General features: G+C 44.5%; 1 protein-coding gene and 1 long non-coding RNA gene across 29 annotated transcripts in view; one reads left to right on the plus strand and one right to left on the minus strand.

The window, feature by feature from the left end:
* Nucleotides 1-21,134, minus strand: part of LRRFIP1 (LRR binding FLII interacting protein 1) — a 162,393-nt gene that overhangs the window by 13,475 nt on the left and 127,784 nt on the right. For 22 of the 27 annotated variants that reach the window (XM_040440925.1, XM_040440921.1, XM_040440917.1 and 19 more), the window contains 4 exons: nucleotides 19,638-19,730; nucleotides 17,732-17,824; nucleotides 16,509-16,620; nucleotides 13,197-15,701 (listed from right to left, as the gene is read on the minus strand). In XM_040440925.1, the coding sequence (XP_040296859.1) occupies nucleotides 14,248-15,701; nucleotides 16,509-16,620; nucleotides 17,732-17,824; nucleotides 19,638-19,730 (1,752 nt within the window). In that variant the 3' untranslated portion in view covers nucleotides 13,197-14,247. Of the gene's footprint in view, nucleotides 1-3,282; nucleotides 3,358-6,220; nucleotides 6,321-6,933; nucleotides 6,984-13,196; nucleotides 15,702-16,508; nucleotides 16,621-17,731; nucleotides 17,825-19,637; nucleotides 19,731-21,134 lie in introns of those variants that run through there. The other 5 variants (XM_040440920.1, XM_040440915.1, XM_040440926.1 and 2 more) reach the window with 4 other exon arrangements.
* On the plus strand, nucleotides 16,602-20,279 carry LOC121008399. Of its 2 annotated transcripts, none has more exons than XR_005780574.1 (4): nucleotides 16,602-16,749; nucleotides 16,850-17,027; nucleotides 17,822-17,933; nucleotides 19,719-20,279. It is a non-coding gene; the product is annotated as an uncharacterized LOC121008399 (long non-coding RNA). The 2 variants fall into 2 exon arrangements; XR_005780573.1 differs by having other exon boundaries at nucleotides 17,822-17,856.

Consider the following 21,134-nt stretch of genomic DNA (forward strand, 5'->3'; position numbering starts at 1 on the left):
ATGTTGCACACTAAAGAGGGTGGAAACAAAGCCACAGCATCCAGGAATGCGACCGCATTTGGAGGGTACAGGTCCTCAACCTGTAAGGTAGAAAAAAGGCTGTGTAGTGAAGAGATACGACCAGCGAGGTGCAATGGGTACAGCATCTGGAGATGGCAGAGGTACTAGGTCTAAGATTAGAGCGATGTGGCCACATGGAGCACCCTAGGACCAGAGAAGTGCAACGGCTGCCACGTTAGCTATGGCACCTATATTTCGCTCGGGAAAAATAGGGCCGCACGGTACCACAAGGAACGACAGGTGCACACCACAACTAGGTAAGTGCAATGGCAACTGAAGAATGCCCTCTATTTCACCTAAAAGAGGGAAACAGGGCCGCATGTCACACCATAGAGCCCGACAGGTGTAACGGCTGCAGCATCAGAGGCGGTGCAGGAACTCACCTAAGAAGGGAGTAAGATGGCAGTTTGGTGCACACTAGATGAGGTTGCAGTGGCAACGGCACTACAAAGTGGCCTCAATATCTCGTCCAGTAAGGGAGAAATAGTGCCGCAACGTACACCATAAGGCCAGACAGGAGCAACGGCAACAGCTCCTGAAGATAGAGAAGTTAAATAAAAATGAGGGGCACGAGGTGGCAGCCTGGTGCCCACTAGAACCAAACAGAGGCAATTGCACAGCAATTGAGAGTGGCCTCTAAAGCTCGCCGGGAAGGGAGAAATAGTGCCGCACGGAACACAATAGAGCCCGCCAGGGATATTGGATACAGCATCAGGAGATGGTGTAGGGACTCTACCCATGAAGGGAGCAAGGTGGCTGGAAACAGACAGGTGCAATTGCTACGGCAATTGAAGGCGGCCTGTGTATTTCACCCGGTAGGGGGAAATAGTGCCGCATGGAACATCTAACCAGTCAGCAGGAACTCTACCTACGAAAGTAACAAGGCAGCTGAAAACAGACAGATGTAATCGCCACGGCATAGAAGCCGGCCTGTATTCTCTGGTACAGGCACTACAAAAGAACCTTTAGAGGCCGAGAAGGGGAGCCAACCCTACAAGTGGCGTTTGCCTGGATTATCAGCTTGCCTAGAACATAGCCCCTGGATAGGGGAACCAGGAAGGTCTGTCGTGCACAGCCTACGAGGGCGTACATACCAGAGACACCGCGTAGGTGTCCCAGTTGCTAAGCACGGTGACGGCTGCCTTACCTGTGCAATAATTACCTGTGCAGGCAGGAGAGCGCCATCCGAAAGTCCACTAGAGGGGCACCAAAACTGGGTAGGGTAGGTACCACCATGCACGTTTGACTTGACCACGCAGAGGGATTCTGCACGGTGGAAGACCGCCTGATGCTCTGTTCCGAGGGAATCGGTGCAGAGGTGTCCCCAGAGGCAATTGACAGAGAAGGCTTCGTCACCAGCCTCCGGCCTGTCCTGGGGGACCCGAGGATGCCGAGGAGGGGTGGAAGCTAGTTGAGACCACCCGAGGTTGGTCCATGGGCTACTCCTTGCGTGACGATGTGTCTGAGCGTGAGCGTGGCTCAGGGGGGGGAAGGAGACCGCAATTTGTAGGTAGCGCTCCAGTGACTCCGCCAGGGATTGGGCGAGTCAGGCAAGGTTCCCATGGAACGACATGGAGGGAGCCCACTCAGGGGGGACCTACACACAAAAAGGTGGGAGGGGGGACATGGCGACCACGTGGAAACCTCTGAAGACAACGGACGCACGTAAAATACGTGGCGATCCGATAGGGAGGCCCCATAGAGCAGCAGGGCTGTCCTATCTGACCCCGGATGTCACGTCCCCCAAGAGGTGCTGCAGCAGCTATAGAGCAGTGGAAGGGCTGCAGGAGAATGCAGCAATAGAGAGGGGAGGGAAGGAAAAGAGCCTGTGGAGAAATTCAGCCAGAGGCTGCCTACCAGACCCCAGTAACTGTGCAGCGCACCCCAAGCTGGAGACCAGAAGATGGCGACCGGAGAGTGCAGGAGCCGACAGCCGGATGAAGAAACGCCCCTCAGAGAGATAGAAGGAACCTGGGGCTGGACTGGCAGGCAGGAGAGGCCCCTCCCAGGCTCCCCCCACGGAGGGGAGGTGACAGAGTAAGCCCGGGAAAGTCAGAAAGTGGGCGGGAAGTTGCGGCCTAGTAGGCCCGAAAAGCCGGGGACTAAATTAGTGGAGCGCGGCCCGAAAAACGGCCGCGATAGTGCCCCAGAGAAGCCGCGACAAACGGGGGCCAGGTGGGGGGGGGGGGGGGGAGAACAGAAGAAGCGACCCCCAGAGAGAGAAAAACGGAAGGCCAGGGGGCTTCTGGGGCCAGGATACAGCAGAGAGTTAAAAGTGACTGTTGGGGCCTGAACCTACAACCTGCTGTATCAGAGGTCACTTAACAGAGGCAAGGCAGTGTCCCACACAGCAATGGAGCTGTATCAAATATGGGGGAAGGGGGGAGAGGAGGGAACGTACCCAGGCCCGGGAGGGAGGGAGACCCTAAACTAAAATACTCACCCTCAGACGTCTTCAGGCGCAGCAGTAACCACCCCCTCGGCGGACTCAACACGGGAACCGTGGGACTTCCGGAATTCCACTGCGGAAGCAGAGCTTGGGGACTGGGTGGCTGCCAGGTACCTGAGTACGCGCCCGCAGGGGGGCAACTAAAGTGGAACACGATGGAGCCACCCCTGCCGCAGGCCGAAACCTGCAGAGAAAGAAAAAATAAAAAATAAAATAAAAAAGTAGCAGGATGACCTGTGCACAAAAAAGCAGGTCAGGTCTGCCTCCTACGGACACTAGAACAAAAACTGAGCTGCCTAGTGTCTGTGGAGAGGGTATAGCCCAACGGGGAGGAGCCAACACTTTTTATGTCTAGTGTTGCCTCCTAGTGGTAGTTGGACATATACCCATGGTGCTGTGTCCCCCAATGCCATGCACGAGAAAATGACATCACCAGATTCGGGATCACTTATAGTATACACCGCTTACTCTAGTTTGGGGGGTGTTTTGGAGCCGACAGATTCCCTTTAAGAATCTGGTAACCGGCCCCACTGACAGACACCATCTTTCTGCCAATCACTAGAAGTACTGTATACTCATTCACTCTCTGCAACCAGTCGATCTACAGTTTCACAACAGATCGCCTTTAAATTGCAGGTATAACCAAAATGTCCTCCTACATTAACTGCCGTTCTTAAGTCTTGCTCCAAAGAGCCCTGAAAAGCCCTTAACCGGTGTCCGATTGTATGAACATACAGAGAAGGAAATTAGGATTAGCAAGTTTTAAAACAAACCTGTCAAAAATGAATCCTGAAGTGATGGCGTCACTGTCCCCCTGGGTCTGCAGAGCTGTGTAGAGCTACTTAGGTCTATAATAATGGGAGTATGAATATATCATTTGAATGTTATATATAATATCCAGTGCTGTAACCGAGTCATGGTGAAGGTCTGTCATAAAACAGCCTGTAGTCCGACGGTTGTAAGAAAGCCATAAACAAGTTCAATTAACGGTATATTAAAAATACATCCTAAAGTGAACAACACCGCTGCACGCTCTTATACACTGTATGTAATATTGTTATGTCATGTGCACAAAGGTGTCCCAGGTGCTGCTTCCAAGTCACAGTATTGAGAAAGGCCAGGGGGTAGTAAAAGGATGGTGGGAAAAAAAAAAAACTAATGCATGATTCACTTGTCAGAAGATGGTATACCTACATCTTGTAAGATCACGAAAATCTCTCCTAATCTTACAGGATGGAATCTCTAAGTATACGTTTTCTTTGCCATTTTGCCAAACAGGGCTCCCATCCTGCGAGATCATGAAAGCCTCTTCCAAAGCTTTCATAATCTCACAGGACGGGATCCTAGTCCCTTCCTTGGCATTAACGAGTAACTGAACTTTTACGTAAGTTGCTTTTGAAAACTCTAAATAGCCCCCAAACCATTTTTGTAATATCCTTTATTAATGAATTAGGTTGTTTTGCAAGTCAAAAAGGTAACCGAAGTTTATGATAGCACGGCTTCTGAAAATCATCAATCTGGTACAGCGCTGTGCGGATTTCTTCTGCTGTGGAGGGAGCACAGATCGCTGTCCCGCCTGCACTCCCCAAAAGCTAATTCTGGTATAGAGAGCCTTCAGCTTAGAGGAGCGCGGGCACAGGCAGAAGCCCGCTCCGATCAGCTAAAACCTGGCAGAGCACATCGGTACAGGGCAGAGGGTACCGATGTGCTGTGCCAGAATTAGCCTTGGGGGAGCGCAGGCAGGACAGCGATCTGTGCAGCGTTCTTCACAGCAGCAGGAATCCGTACACTGTACAGCGTTGACAAGCCAGTGCTGTACGGAAACGATGATTTTAAGAAGCAGAGCTATCATGAACTTTGGGTACTTCTTTAAAGTTGCAAAACAACATAATTCATTAATAAAGTATATCACAAAAATTATTTGGGGGCTATTTAGAAGCGTTTAAAAGCAACTTGTGTAAAAGTTTAGTTACTCTTTAAATATGTGGCTTCTGCACAGAGGCTTAGATGGATAAAATACTGTGTATAAAGATGTCGCAGAGCTGAGTTTGTTACCATACTGTTTAAAGAGGAGCGAATTTCCGGTTATGAAATTCGTTCACGCTTTGTTTACTGGTAAAAGGTGAATTGTGTCATGGCTGTCACAGCGCCGAAATACTGCCAGTCCGCACGCCACTATGTGCGTTTGATAATACCTGCTCCTGATGACGTGCAGTGTCCCTCTTGCACAGAAACGCGTTGAGTGGTAGATAGATACAGAAACAGCATAGGGGACGAGCGTACCAGGAATAGTGTCAATGAGAGGACACTAGGTCATTTATGTAGACCATACTATGTTAGTTCTGGTTAAAACTAGCTGGTCCCTCTAGCGGTTTCTCTAATAGGCAGCAATTCTACTTACCGTCTCCATACAGTGACGGTTATTGGAATATATGTGCTGCTACAACATTGTGACTGCTACAGTGTAGTACAATGTTGAATGCTATGGGTACATGGCTGCTATTACGGGCTGATGTAGTGTAACCCATGTTTTATGAGGTACACTCGAGCTATACACAATCCAGTGAGCTTGAGATAGGAAGCATAAGAGCTAAAATTCACTACACCTCTCCCCACCGTCTGGGGTTATACCCTGCCCGAATAATAGAAGCTATAAATGAGAGGTCGCGACTCCAATTTTAAGTGTAACATTTAATAAAGATTTGTTATTTTCTTTTTAACGTCTTAATCAGGCAAGTTTAATTATGTGAATTGCATTATGGATTCCGTTACCACGGACCATAATGCAATTCTATGACGGAATGCATAACAGAATGCCTTTAGAGCAGGCATGCTCAACCTGCGGCCCTCCAGCTGTTGTAAAACTACAACTCCCACAATGCCCTGCTGTAGGCTCATAGCTGTAGGCTGTTCGGGCATGGTGGGAGTTGTAGTTTTGCAACAGCTGGAGGGCCGCAGGTTGAGCATGACTGCTTTAGAGGCATTCCGTCATAATAGAAGTCTATGGGCTGCATAACGGATCCGTCCCGTTATGCAGCCCACAGACTTCTATTATGACTGAATGAATTACGGAATGCCTCTAAAGGCATTCAGTCATAGAATTGCGTTATGGTCCGAGGTAACTGAATCCATAACACAATTCACCTTTTACCAGTAAATGAAGCGTGAACGAAATTCAAAATATGAAATTCGCTCATCTCCAATACTGTTCTATTAATGTTTATACTCCCTAATAAGTTTAGTAGTTTTACCATGTAGGGGTCCACCAAACAAGTCTAATATCTTCAACTCAATAAAAACAAGACCAGCATCTCCCTCATCATAAATTAAATGCCTCTTCCAGCAACCCGTGCGCCAGAATGAAATCCACTCTAGCTCAGAGCTGCTGTAGAATTCAATAATTATCTTTGCTTGTTTCTGGCGTAAATAATGATGAATGTGCCAGGGTGGAGTAAAATACCATCTATACCATCCAATAGTCACAATGGCATTTATAAAGCCAAAAACCGGCAGGGGAATGATGCTTCCCCCATATTGCCTTACAAACAAACTCAGCTCTGCTACATATTGTTACTCCCTTTTAAATCACCCTATCACACGCATATCCCCTTTTAGTCCTGCAGATATTTAGTGGACATGCTCAGAGGTACCAAATGCTGTGGTTTCCTGGAGTTACATTCATGTAGATTACATAGGTTAAAGCCTGCTCACTTTGCACATCATTGCCATTCTCCATATTTTCAATGTCTGCATTTTCCGGGCTTCTGTTCCTGAGGCTTTTCTCTTCCAGCTGGCCTTTGAGCTTCTTAATCTGAGTCAAGATAATATTCAGAATTGGCATATATGTTGGTAATGTGCACAATGTCCAACAGATCACAAAATAACCACCACCTATGGCAAAACACTCGAAAGTCATCACACAATGGGCGGTCATCACAGCTAGCTTCTTCTGCATTCAGTATGCACAATGTAGAAGGATGCCAGTCTCAGGTTCTCCTTCACAGTAGAAATGCCACCTCCAAAAGCACCCGAAACCACCTTCATGCTACTAGTAGTGTGAGTGAGAAGCTGGCCTGGGCCGAAACTAATTTAATCTTCTATAATCATGTAGGGTAAATGAGAACTACTGGTCAAAAAGTGGAGCAGTTGCCCACAGCAACTAATCAAATCACTTAAAAGTACTGATTGATTGCCGAGTGGGCATCGGTTTAAATTTAATATGAATTTTAACCTTAAGGCAAATAGATAAAAATTTTAAATAGAATTTTTTTTTTTTTAAATTGTGAGAAAAACTTTCAAATTCAAAGGAACCCAAATTAACCCAAGCTGAGGAAAGGTGAAGCTGAAACACTGATAATCTTCCAATCTATAGACTTTAGTGAACAGATCAAGCTGAAAACTTTTCAGATCTAGTCTTCCATTACCTGCTCCAGGAAGCTCTCTCTCTCATCCATTAGCTTCTTCAGCCTGATCTCTTTGAGAAGAAAGTTTAGAAAACAAGTCAAAGACAGGAGGGAAAAAGTCAAAGTGAACGAAAGAAGAATGAAAGAGAATATGAAAAAGTGAACAAACACAGAGATCTAAATGATTAAAGGGGCTTTCCAGGATTGCCTTAGGACAGATCATCCACATCAGATTGGTCAGGATCCAACTCCTGATGCCCAAACCGATCAACCGACTGAAAGGACTGTGACGCTCTTGTGTTTACCAGGCACTTTTCCATGCATTTTGTAGCAGCTATTCCTGGCATCTGAGGAAATGGGATTGAGCGGCAAGTACCAGGCACAGACAATGCAAAATGTACAGCTCTGTGCCTGGTAAACACGGAATCACCGAGATCTGATGACTTAGCTTATACCAAAGTTAATGAAAACCCCTTTAATGTAGATAACATGCCAATGAACCTTCATGCATTTCCCAACACAATCCCCAACTTCTTGGTCGTGTGTAGGGTCTACCAGTAATTTACACATTGGGGTGACATTCCAGATCAGTGATGGTCAGTTCGCAGTGTTCGCCAGCGAACACATGCGGGCTGCCATCTTTAGTAAGGTCGACTCACCCGTCCGGCGATGCACAGGTAAGCCCTTACCTGTGCCGGTCTGAAATCAAATGCAGTCACCGGGAGCTGCAGTTCAGAGAACAGCCGCCGGGGGCTTTCATCGGGCTGTTCTCGGAACTGCCTGCTCCCGGTGACTGCATTTGATTTCAGACCGGCTCTCAGCACAGGTAAGGGCTTACCTGTGCGTCGCCGGACGGGTGAGTCCACCTTACTAAAGATCACTGTTCCAGATATCCCACTCATTGGAGTCTCCTATTTCAACAGTCTGTACATGGAAAGTTGTCTCCCTGTTGTGTTGTATAGCTACGGTAGTACTGTCTATACTGTACAAATATTAAAGAGCGTTCAAGCATTGACAAAAATGTGGACCCTTTCCATGTGCGGTTAGAACATAAAAATATCACAGATGAGGATACTGTGCTCAATATCCAACTATATTCACCAGAGAACAGCCGCCATGTCCCACTACATTACCATGTAACAGCTCCTGCAGGAGAAATGTGTGGCCTGTTATCTCACAAAGTGTACATTCACACCACCGTATGTACTTTGTTGTCCTCAAAACACTGATCCACAAAATACATTTTTTTGCAGACCCACTGACTTCAGTTGGTCTGTGGTCCACATTTGTGGCCAAGAATAGGAGATGTTCTATCATTTGCAGAAAGCACACAAATTCTTGTAGTTTCTGCATCCATATGTCCGCAAAAAGATAGTATATGCCCACAAAATGCTAAAGGCTATTGACTCATTGAAGTCAATGGGTCCCTGAAAAATGCAGACGTCATACGGACGGTATCTGTATTCTTAGGATCTGTGTTCTGCAGACCTCAGAGTACATACTGTTGTGTGAATATACCCTAATATGAGCTGATTGTAGAGTGGCAATCAGGTTATCACTGGGACAGCTTCATGTTATAAAGAGGAGGAAACTGTGTGCTAAATGCTGGATAATGTCAGAATCTCGGTGGACTTGTCTACAGACACATAAGAGGAAGTATAGGATTCACTCAGTTTAAGACTTTCACATGCTGTGCTGTTAGTGTACACTATGTATGTGCAGGTATACCATCTATTGCTTACACATGCAATTAAACCACATATAAAAAGCGTGTTAAGGCAATCTGATGTAATAAGCCAAGATCTAAATCCGATGCAAATCCTTGTCCACACAGAAACTATCACAAATACATATTTCATGAAATGTCTCCTTCACTATTGTATCTGCTGTAATGTCTGTCCGTCTGCATTTACATAATATAGAAAATGGATGGAGTTGGGGCCTGTATGCTAGAGCCTTTAGGCCTGGTTCACAATCGGAGATTTCGAGCCGATGATTGAGGTTCAGTTTTGTCCAAACCTGGCTTTAAGGGTACGGCTACACTGTGACTCCGGTCGCAGCCAGGATCGCAGGGGCATCACAGTGTAGAGGTGACCCCCATACAAAAGAATATGGTCGCAGTTCAAGTCGTACGTGTGCCCGAACCCCTGACTTGCAAAAAATCCGGCAGAGTTGGATTTTTTGCAATTGAGGGTTTGCAGTCACTGCACACAACCTCATTTATTTCTATGGGATCATCTCTACACTGCAATGCCCCTGTGATCTAGGCATCCGGCGTCGCCGTGTAGCTGTACCCTTAACTGACCAATTCCAAGAATCAAGGGGTCCTGGAACAGTGGCCGATCTGATTGGACTTCAATTCTTCCTTTTCTTTAGTTCCGAATAGCCAAGTTTGGAATTCCCAGTGATTTCATTTCAGTAAAAGCCAAGATTTCAAACAGTATTAAAACCTTAATATCCTGTTTAAATATGACACAGTATATTATTCTTACTTTTTAAAGGTTGTCCAGCTGAAGAAAACCGGCTCAGATCAGCATAAAATCCTAAAAAATACTCACTTCCCGTCCCCCGCTGGTCTCTACTTTCTGGTTCCTCTTGAAACATTGGAAATGACCACTTAGCCAGATCACTGGTTGAGGCGGATGACTGCTGTAGCCAGTGATTGGCTGAGCCGTCATTTCCTTCCTGTCGAAAGGGACCAGGAAGTAGACACCAGCAGGGACCCAGGAAGAGTCGTGATGGGAGCAGCAGGGAGCTTGCTAAGATATATCAGGTATTTTACACCATCTGAGCCAGGTTTTAAAATAATTTATCAGCCCAAAACCCATTCAAATGTTATGCAATTTACTAATCTGCATTACAGTTTTCAAGATTTCTGCTTGTAGTCCCTGTATGGTAACAGTCAATGTTTCCTTCCAGCGGATGAAATCCTCTGATCATAGAGGATCACGATTCACTATAAGGGTCCATTTACACGTCTGTGGAATGGGTCCGCATCCGTTCCGCAATATCCGGAACGGGTGCGGATACATTCATTCTCAATGGGGCAGGAATGGATGCGGAGAGCACACTATGTGCTCTCCGCATCCGCATTTCCGGAGCGCGGCCCCGATCTTCTGTAAAAAAAAAATAGAACAATGTTCTATTCTTGTCCGCAATTGCGGACAAGAATGGGCAGTTCTGTGGGGGTGCCGGCCGGGTTTATTGTGGATCCGCAATACACTACGGACGTGTTAATGGACCCTTAGAGACAACTGTACGGTAAAAAGCCATGCACTTGTGTGATTGCCACATGACTGGACAAAGTCTCATCTGCCAGGAGTGAATAACAAAGGCTTCCATTCAATGAGCTCATATCTCTGGACAAGGTAAATTAGTAAATTGCAGATCATTTCTTTATAGTCATTATCTCTCTCTTTAAATGCACGCAAGTCTCGGGTTTATTAGAAGTGCCTGATATTTTATTCTAGTAATATATTCACATTAAAGAAGCCAATTAAATCATTCTTGATTAGGAAGAAAAAACGTATTGTAAAGAAATCAGGAAGCATTTTCTGTTTCTACCCAATAAAATTTATTTCCACAATATACAGTTTAGAATGTTCAGACAATCTCCATCCTTCTTTATTACATTTACATTTTTTCCATTTTCATCAGGAAATTTAGACTGTAATTTAGAACTCATACCTTTGCATATAGGAAAGCAGAGCTGGTATATCGTACTATGCAGATTCACAAAATGTGAATGTATTGTAACTAGAAATTTCATACACCCTAAGTACAGTATATCGCAGACCCTCACATCAAGGAGCAACCACACAGTACAGTATATGTACAACAAGGCCTAATTTGTAGTTCTAAAGCTATTGCAGGTAAGTGTGCATGGATGCAGAGTAGACTTGTCACATATATTTGACAAAAACAGAAGAAGTAGGACTTCAGATTACTCAGGCGATACAGTGTCCATGATCTGCCACATGATGGCAGTGCAGCACTGAAACCATAAAAGGTAGGTAGTGTTTTCCTCTTGGAACATTTTAGTTTCTAGAATGTAAAACGCCCTTAATTTTATGCCCATAGCATAGTCCAGTTCAGACTATTACCATTTATCTCTATAGATTTCAGGCAGTACAAAGTAGCAGACTCCCGTCATTCCACTCCAGATCTAAAGTGGTCTTTGCCTTCTAAAAATCTACAAGACTGGGAATGTATGGTAATATAAAAGGCAGAGATCTAAAGGTCTACTTCTACTGTGATTGCTACTCAATTTTAGGATTATGTTTTGTTGTATAATAACAATTAGCTTAAATTGAGGTTAAAATAGTTATAGTGATCTATAGAAAAGTGGCAGTTTGTAGCAGGTAAGTGGCTGATAATACGACTCCTAGCTTAAAGGGACCGGTCACCACGAAATACAATGAAATCTGCAGGAGGCATGTTATAGAGCAGCAGGAGCTGAGCAGATTGGGAAAAGATGAAGTAAAACTTGTAATTTATACATTTCTGACTTCAATTGTACATGGGGGAGGTGCCATCAGTGACTGATAGTTATCTGTATACACACTTTAGTCTGTATTACTCTGGCCAATGTGATGATTGGGCAATGTAATACTGCTAACGTTCATCGGGCAATGCAGATTTTTAAGCAGACTCAAAAATCATTGTTTGCCCGCAGCAGATTGTGCTGTCTAATCACGATCTGCTTCCGCCAAACAACAAGTCAGTATGGGGATAAACGATTGCATTAGCGATCGCTCCTCCCCATACTGTGGAGGAGATAGCTGCATGTAATAGCAGTGCTCTCCTCCACTAAAAAGCAGGCGATTGCTGGGAAGAAACTCTTCCTTCCCGATAATCGCCTGCAAAATCTTTTAATGTAATACAGCCCTTAGGATCCTTTTACACTGACCAATTATTTGACAGATGATTGGGAATAAAGTACATGCACCTAATCACTGTCAGATCATCTGGGGGGGGGGGGTGACTACTGCATTTATATGCAGCAATCACCTCTACTGTATGGGCAGTGATCGCTTGTCCCCTAGAAAATCATTGTTCCAGTGCAGCAGATCATTGTTTATACACCCCAATCTGCTGCGCAGGGACAATGATTTTCCGTGCCAGTGGAATGATATGATCAGCCGATGAATCATCTGGCGATTGCTGACATCAGATTATCGGGAACGAGCATTTATACAAACGCTCTTCCCCGATAATCGGTCCATGTGAAATGACCCTTACACAACAAATGCTATCAAATCACTAAGATCTCCCGTGTACAACTGAAGTCAGAAAAAGCCGAGGTTTAAGGGTACTTTCACACTAGCGTTTTTCTTTTTCGGCACAGAGTTCCGTCACAGGGGCTCAATACCGGAAAAGTACTGATCAGTTTTATCCCCATGCATTCTGAATGGAGAGAAATCCGTTAAGGATGCCTTCAGTTCAGTCACTGAACTGTGTTTTGGACAGAGTATTATTTCCATCCAAAATTCCGGATCAGTTGCCGGAATGCCGGATACGCCATTAATTTACATTGAAATGTATTAGTACCGGATCCGCCATTAAAAATACTGCAATGCCGGAGCCGTCCTTTCGGTCTGCGCATGCGCAGACCTTTAAAAATGTGGATCCATTTGTCCGTATGACAAACTGAGAGATGGATCCGTTCTTGCAATGCATTTGTGAGACGGATCCGCATCCGGATCCGTCTACAAATGCGGTCCGTTTGCATGCAGTTTGCCGGCGACGGAACTGCTTGCCGGATCACTCTGCCGCAAGTGTGAAAGTAGCCTAAATGTATAAATTACAAGTTTTACTGAAGATTTTTCCCATAAAACTATACATCAATCTGCTCAGCTCTTCCTGCTCTATTACATGCAGATTACAATGCATTTTGTGGCGACAGGTCCTCTTTAGTGTAAATCCACCTGAACAACTAATCTGCTGAGAATAATAGTAAACTGTCTACATGTCTTCCGCAACCATCTAAAAAGGAGAGACCACATCATTTCTTCAAAACAGGTGGAGCTGGATCTGTATATAATGCTCTATAACGGAATTCTGTACAATTTTTGTACTTCAAATGATTCCTACAAAGAAACACTACACCTAGTTTTTCATATACCAACATATAGAAGACGGAGCGATGTTCTCACGATTACTTTTTTGAGCATTTATACTACATTTACATGGAATGTCAGCTCAAATCACGCAACTCCAGTGACCAGAGAAATAAATAACATTTTCTGCTATAAAACTATATGTGGCCTTTTTAAAAAACTCAGAAAAACGTTTTACTACAGTTTTGGTGTAAAAGTAGGGGACACTAAGCAAGGTAAAGAAAGATATCTATTTAAAAGTAAAGTACAGTGCTGTAACCATATGCGCTTAGCAAAGCACACCCACAAAAATGTGTATCCTTTAGTGCGTTAGAAAGGTACATGAAGTACAGTGGTATAATCATGAGCTCTGTTCCAGTCTTCTGCTGCACTACGTGACCAGCACTTTCACTCACAGAATCCTACAGTCATATATGTGGATCAGAAGTCCTTTCTCTGCATTCTATGAGACAATCCATCTGGGCCTCGTGAGAATGCATCCAAAAAAACGGACTTCCAGTCCAAGAAGCTGTAAGATTCAGTGCGTCCAAATACCGCTCACGTGCCTCAGAGGACTTCAGTGGGGCACGTAATTCACAAATAAATCCACTGGTAAGCAAAGGATAAAAATTTTGTGGTGGTGCTTAAAATGGACTATATATAAATATAAAGGTTCAGATATTTTTACCCAGAGCATCACATCTGATGTCTAGAGGGGCAAATTACATTTTCTGGTACAGAACACAGGTAGGAGAGGAAGTGCAAGTGCAACCTGAGTACAGGCACTGACAAAAGGAATTGGTTATACTGGTGTACACAGAACATATTGTCTGTGACAACTTGCAATAAATATTTGTCTTGGGTAACTGGTCCGTCTGCAGCACTGGTTATTAAACCGTGAGGCCGGCCTCACTGATGTTATACTGGGTGCAGACACAAATGTTAGATAAATACGGATACATTTTCAATTTTGCCATGGACCAATGGTGGAGCTCCTGTAAAAGGTTAAGCCGCCTTGCTCTAGAACAGCGATCTCCCGTAGCGCTCCTGCAAATATGGACCCCCCCCCGCCCCCCGACAACTGAAGTAGCCAACAGCCTGTAATTTAGTAACATGATATGCAGCTCCTTTCAAAGCAATTGATAGTAGTACTAGTGCAAAAGCATAATTTTTCTGTAACATTCAGCAGTGCCACAGAGACACCCACAGAACATGAGCAATCGCACACACCGCTTCATCAGGAAACAACACAGTCATCTTTATTTTTGCCTTTCCCTTTCTTAGGACTCTTCTCTGAGGCATCATCCATCCGAATATCTTCCAAAGATTGTCTGTCCACTGATGATCCCAATGATGTGCAGGGTATTTCACTCTCTCCAGTGTATTTTTCACTTTGCATGGTACCATTATCATCATCATTGTCATCATCAGTTTCTTCACCCTCTTGTGTGGATTCTTCTTCACTACCGAAAACCTCAGGTGGGGCAATTTTTTTTGGGCTTTCGGCTTCATTTGCCACCGAATCATCTGCATTCTGGGTGTTATCGCAAACTATGTCATCTGACAATGTATCTTCTTCCTTTTGGTCCACTTCTTTAAGATCTTCACTTTCTGAGGAAACATCTCTTTGCCTTTCATCCAATGGAACATGTTCTTGCTCGGCTGGACTACTGCTGATGTCTGGGATTACATGGTCTTTTATAGGTTCATCCTTCGTTATGCTATTACTCTCAGTAACAGTGCAAGACTCAGAAACGTCTAATGTTTTGTCATTGTTGCTTTCTACCTGAGCAACTAAGTCGTTACTCTTTAATAATGCATCTTGCGGTGGATGTTCAGATGAAGAAATATTCTTACCTTGATCAATATCATCACTGTACTCAGCAGCTAATATTTCATCCTGTTTATTTTCACCCTCAGTAGTCTGCGAGCCAGATTCTTCATGTTCAGACTGCTGAGGTTCGATCTGATCTTCAATAGGTACTTCATGACCTAGATCTACATCTTTACTACTAGCTGACAATTCTGTACTACTTTCTTCATCACTGATGCTTTCTTTACTACTATCCTGTTTACCCTCTATAACTTCATCCTCTTCAGTCTTATGCACATGGACAGCTTTTTCATTTGGAACTTCATCTCCCTCCATTGGGGCTCCATCCAAGCTGCACTGATCATCTACTTCACTGATGTTTTCCTGCTGGCTGTTTTCAGGTTCCTCTTTTTTACCATCACTCTCACAACCTGTGATATCATCATTCAATTCATTCGATGAACTGGAAGTTTCATCAACAAAGTCTATGGCATCCTGGAAGACCTCACTTCCAGATGGGCTCACATCACTCTTCTCTAATGTGGTCTCCCCATCTACTTCTGAAAGGTTCTCCAAAACGTCAGTTTGTGACGTCTCCTGCTTATTTTCTTTTATATCACAAGACATTTCTTCCTTCTGCTCATTTACACTGGTCTCAGATTTGAGATGGCTACACACATCAACAGACTGAGTTTCCACAATTGTGTTATTTTCCTTCTTAGCGTGATCTCTTGTTACATCTTCAACCTCAGCGTGCACAGGAATTTCTTTCTGAGCATCTCGTGCAATTTCCTGCCTATCTTGCTCAGTCCCAGAAGGTGGACATTCACCCACCACTGACAAGGTCTCCTTTTTTTCCACTGTTCCTTCTGTTTTTCCTACAAAAACCATGGACAATCAAAATAAAGAATCCAGTAATTTTCTAAAGCCACTTCCCCCAGCAGAGGTCAGAAAAAGACAGGGAGTCAATGTTTTCTGCTCAAGATTAGGTAGAAAAGCAACAGGTTGGATAGTGCAAGGGAAGTAACATCCCAACGCTGGAAGCCAGGATGGTTGTTGAAAAGAAGGAACAAAGCAAAGCAGATTCTTTACATCCTGAAAAGCCAATGAGATCCTTTTTTCTACTGTGGAAAGGATCAATTTGGTGTGATACTGTCAAAAATACAGTAGACTTTATTGCTACATCAGCAAGACCTGTGAAATGCAAATGAGATGATAGGTTGCCTCCAGAGTCTGTAACAATGTAGATGGGGGATTAAAACACATTTCCTTTAGCATTTAAGTCCTTAGGATTGTTCCCCACAAGGAACAAAGTAGCCAGGCCAAATGCCAAAGACTAAAGCTCTTAGACGGCCCATGCCTCTATGACCGTTTCATGTGCAGAACATGAACGACTACGACCCACAAATAACTAATAATTACCAGCCAAATGTAGCGCGATCCAGGTGTGAACAAGTGCTGCAGTCTACATCGGGTTTTTGTTTTACAGGCTAGCTTGCCTTTTTACAGCTGTCTACTTTAATGTGGAACAGGCAGGCTGTTTTGGATGAAGAATACCCTTACAAGGTAATAGGCTGCAGAAGTTACACAAGGCACAGCATGCAGGGTTAGTGGAAAGCTACACAGCACAGAGCTTGTTGTCAGAAAGATTTAACAGGGAAAGAATCGCTCACACAATCACTTACCCATTGACACTGCCCGAACTGGAGGATCCGGTGGACCATCGGAATTTACATGGGGTTCCATTGAAGAGTCGCCATTCAGGGTACCGTCCGAGTCCAGCACGATGCCATGTTTCTAAATGGAACACAAGTATGTGTGAGCTGCTGGAGAAAGGGCAAGTCATCCTTTGGATATGGGTAACGAAAATGCCTTTTGGATACTGGATCTGAATGAGCATAAGCATCTGCGAGCAAATCTAAAAAGGTACAGTACAGAAACTGCTATACAGCAACAAAAGCCTTTTACTTTGTATATCACTTCGATTTAGCTACAATCCTTTTTGTACCTATTTTTATTACTTCAGCTTACATTTTGATGAAATTTTCATCTTTGGCTGCCAAGAATACATGGGAAAAGACTGTGGGAGGCTGTAAAGTACAGCGACACAAGACTTTTCTTGGTAAAGGTCAACTGTGATCCAGAATCATTTTCTTTCTGAAGACATATTTGTAACAGCAATATGATTTGTATGATGCATAGAGGTATAGTCCAGATTCTATCTGCTCATCATCCTTCTTGTGTACTAATGTGTGCTTCTGCATGGGACTGGCTGACCTGTTGCACGTGCGCTTGGCAGCTGAAGACAGCTGTGTTGGTCCAGTATTCCTATGTGCATGCCTTGCTAAGAAAAACAATGTTTTGATATATGTAAATGAGACTCTAGGGCCAACAAGGTTGTTACTGTTACTCCTAGAGGCTCAGCTCTCTCTGCAACTGCCGTGGCCTGTCCACTTTAATTGGCAGGGCCAGATGTAATGACATTTTCACTCCCTGGCCCCGGCAATCAAAGTGCAGAGGGCACAGCGGTTGCAGAAAGAGCTCAGCTTCTAGGAGTAACGGCAACGTCCCCGTTGCTCCTAGAAGCTCATTTGCATATATATATATATATATATATATATATATATATATATATATATTTTTTGCAATGTGGGCACATGTGAACATGGGACCAACACAGATGCTTACAGCGCACTTGCAACAGGTCAATTGTGGTGAAAGCCCACACCGCTATAGATCTGTTTAAGCACTTTAGCAGGCCACTGCCATAGACTAGAAGCAGAAGAGAAGATGCTTAAATTCTGTGATCAAAGGATTAGCAACAGAGGACTCCCTGAGACTTAGTATGATATAAACTCACAACACTGCACACACATAATAAAACAGGTTAAAACTATATTCATTGTACCTTCAACACATCCCTTAAGTGGGTCACCTCTTCCCTGAGGGCATCACGCTCCGTCCGAACCGGATCAAAAAACTCTTTTTGTCTCTCTAGAGCCTGCACTTCCAGAAGTAAGGAAGAAAGAAAAGGTAAGATGATACTGAAGGAGGCAGAAACACAGAGGAAAGCAAGTGTACAGCAAAAGTCATGTAAATTGGTGTGCAAGGTTTGAAGAAAATATATTTAAAAAATCTGATAATATTATGAACAATGGGTCTTTTATATCATTTAGGATCCTTTGATTTTAAGAGTGCATCTAGAGGTTTTTTTTCATATAGCTAGAAAAAACGTGGGTTAAGTATGATGGTAGTGTTATTTGGCATATGACACAGAACAGAAAGCTACAATAAAGTACTAAAAGCGCATTTGTATTTAGTTTGCAATCTAAAAGGGTTTTCCGAGATTTTAATACCAAGGACCTTTCCTCTGGATAGAGCAACAACACTTTAGAGCAGCACCAGTACCTCGCAGACTCGGCCACAACCATAGATCCTCAACGGTCAACAGATCAACGGCTAGTATGTAGCCGAAACGTTGCATTTTATATACTTTTTTGTACATTGTTCATGGACGTTTGGTGAATAAAGGACCCTCGTTTTGGATATGCTGCCGTCATCTGTTGGTTTTTCGTTCTCTCCTTGGATAGGTCATCAGTATCTGATTGGTAGGGGTCGGACACCCGGGACCTCACCGATCAGCTGTTTTGAGAAGTCGCTACAGTGAGTTGCAGCTCACCAAGCGCAGCGCCGTACATTGAATAGTGGCTGTGCTTGGTATCGCACTCAGTCCCATTCACTTCAATGGGGCTGAGCTGCGCCTAGGCCATGTGACTGATGAACTTGTCGTCACTGGCCTAGGGAAAGCTGTGAGAAGGCTGCGAGCACCACTGCCTTCTCAAGCAGCTGAACGGTGGGGGGCCCACAGGATAGATCATCAGTATTAACGTCTCAGAAAAGCCCTTCAATGCATTCTATTATTTCCCGTTATCAGCCACTGCTGGCAGGGGAGAGGCGAAGTGCAGTGCTCCTCTAGGGAATTACTGACAAGAAGTCACAAAAAATGTCTGCTCCTGTTGTCACTGCTTTATGTCATCGCTTAAGAATATTAGCAGCTTTTAATAAGCGTCACTTTCAAAGGTTATGGACCATAATTTAGATTTAGTGCTCCATTAAACTTTGATAGAAATTATAGGAAGACAGAATTTGTATATAGTTTTGAGTGTTTGCAAATTACTGGTATAGTGACTATTTTTTATTTTATTTTTTGAACGCATGCTTCATTAAAGTTTTCACCACCCACCAGATTTTATACATTCAGGCCGCATTCACACAGGACTCTAATAGTGGCAAAAACTAGATCAGATCCCATCCTAAGTAATTTGAAAAGCTTTTCCCTTATCCGATCTTTTAGCATGCAAGGGGTTGTCCAGCCTTGGGGCCGACAACTCCTGGGATCCTCTCCCTGTCCACGGTCCTGCCGCTGCTCCGTTCCTGGCCGCTTCCTGGCCCCGCAGGACCAGGAAGCAGCTTTGTGTGGTGAATGCCGCAGCCAATCACAGGCCTCAGTGGGTAAAGCGGCTTGAACTATGTCACAAAGTGTTTTCTTTATTTTCAGGTTGACAAGGGAGGACCCTGAGGTTGTTTGCTGGACAACAACCTTTCAATATACATCTCATGCATGAAGCCGTATTACACCTGTGTGAACGCAGTCTTCAGGTTCCCTTACATGTGTTTAGAGGGCGAGGTTGCATATAGTCCAGACTCTATTTTTACTTACTTGGGAACTCATTAACTGCCAAGTCATTTCCCTGTTATAGTCATGGGTGCTCAGCCCGTAACAGCTAACAGAAATTCTTAACAAGGATTCATACCCCTATTTTTTTATCCTTCCATTCTATGGTTTCCTTGAGGTCACAGATCTCACGGTCATTGATTTCTTGTTTCTGTTGCAGTTGGCGAATTTCCTAATTGTCAGTAAAGGGCAGCAGAAAGAAAGACAAAGAAAATAAAGGAAATTCAAGTGGAATCAAAAGGAAAGACTGGGCAAGACAGAAAAGAAGCAGGCATCGGCAACAGAATAAAGAAGCTAAGACACTCAAAATGCAGATGCAAATGTCATCACTAAAGGTCATCCCATTCTGTTTCAAGAAGACAAATAAAACTTATAAAGGGGTTCTCTCACTTCAGCAAATGGCATTTATCACACAAGGTTAATACAAGGCTCTTACTAATGTATTGTGATTCTCCATATTGCCTCCTTTGCTGGCTTGATTCATTTTTCCCCACCTCATTATACACTGCTCATATCCAGGGGTTACAGACCCCGCTGCAGCGCAGGTACGAGGTGGCCGGGACGGGAGCTGCTGTGCATGTTTGCCTATGCACGCCCCCACAGTCCCAGCCACCAGAGAGGCCGGTGCTTTTTCCTGCAGTGTGCAAGCACAACCACCATTGATGGATTGCAGGGTGGTCGTAAACGCTGGAAACGAGCAGTGTATAATGTGATTGAAAAATTAATCAGGCCAGCAAAGGAGGCAATATGGTAATCACAATACATTAGCAAGTGCCTTGTATTAAAGGGGTTGTCTCATCATAGACAATGGGGGCATATCGCTAGGATATGCCCCCATGGTCTTACAAGTGCGGGTCCCACCGATGGCACCCGCACCTATATCGAGAACGGAGCCCCGCAGCCGCCCTCCATTCATTTTCTATGGGGCCAGCGAAAATAGCCAAGCGCTGGCGGTACGCTCCGATTCACTTCTATGGGAGCCGTCTTGGAGGTGGCCGGACCAGAGTCCTCCAGCCACCACCTTGCAGGGCTCCGTTCTCTATATAGCGGTGGGACCCACACCTATAAGACAATGGGGGCATATCCTAGTGATATGCCCCCATTGTCTATGATGAGACAACCCCTTTAACTTTACCTACATGATAACTGCCATTTGCTGGAGTGAGACAACCCCTTTAAAGTTTTATACCCATCTCAAGCATTTTTTCCGCCATTGAAATCCTTACTAGAAAGAAACCTACTGCTGCATTCAACACAATTTTCTGACGACCAGAATTTAAAGTTCACTGGCTCCACATTCCTTGGATCCTGAGCATTTGTGGGTGGTGCACACCGCCTGTCAATCCAGCACCCCTGTGAGGACCTCACAGCGCTGCTGACTTTGTTTTGCACACTCCCAATGCTACATGTACTGTAAAGAACCACAGAACTTCTGTACCTGCCTGGGAGCCATCCTATAGAGATGCAGATAGGTGGCTGGGTAGTGGCAAGTGGGGTCTCCTGAGATTCTGGGCATTCACTCTATAAACTGAAAGAACGGTATACACATGAGCAACCGCTGTCAGACGGTGGCGGA

This window comes from Bufo bufo, chromosome 7, assembly GCF_905171765.1.
Source record: "Bufo bufo chromosome 7, aBufBuf1.1, whole genome shotgun sequence".
NCBI classification, from domain to species: Eukaryota; Metazoa; Chordata; class Amphibia; order Anura; family Bufonidae; genus Bufo; species Bufo bufo.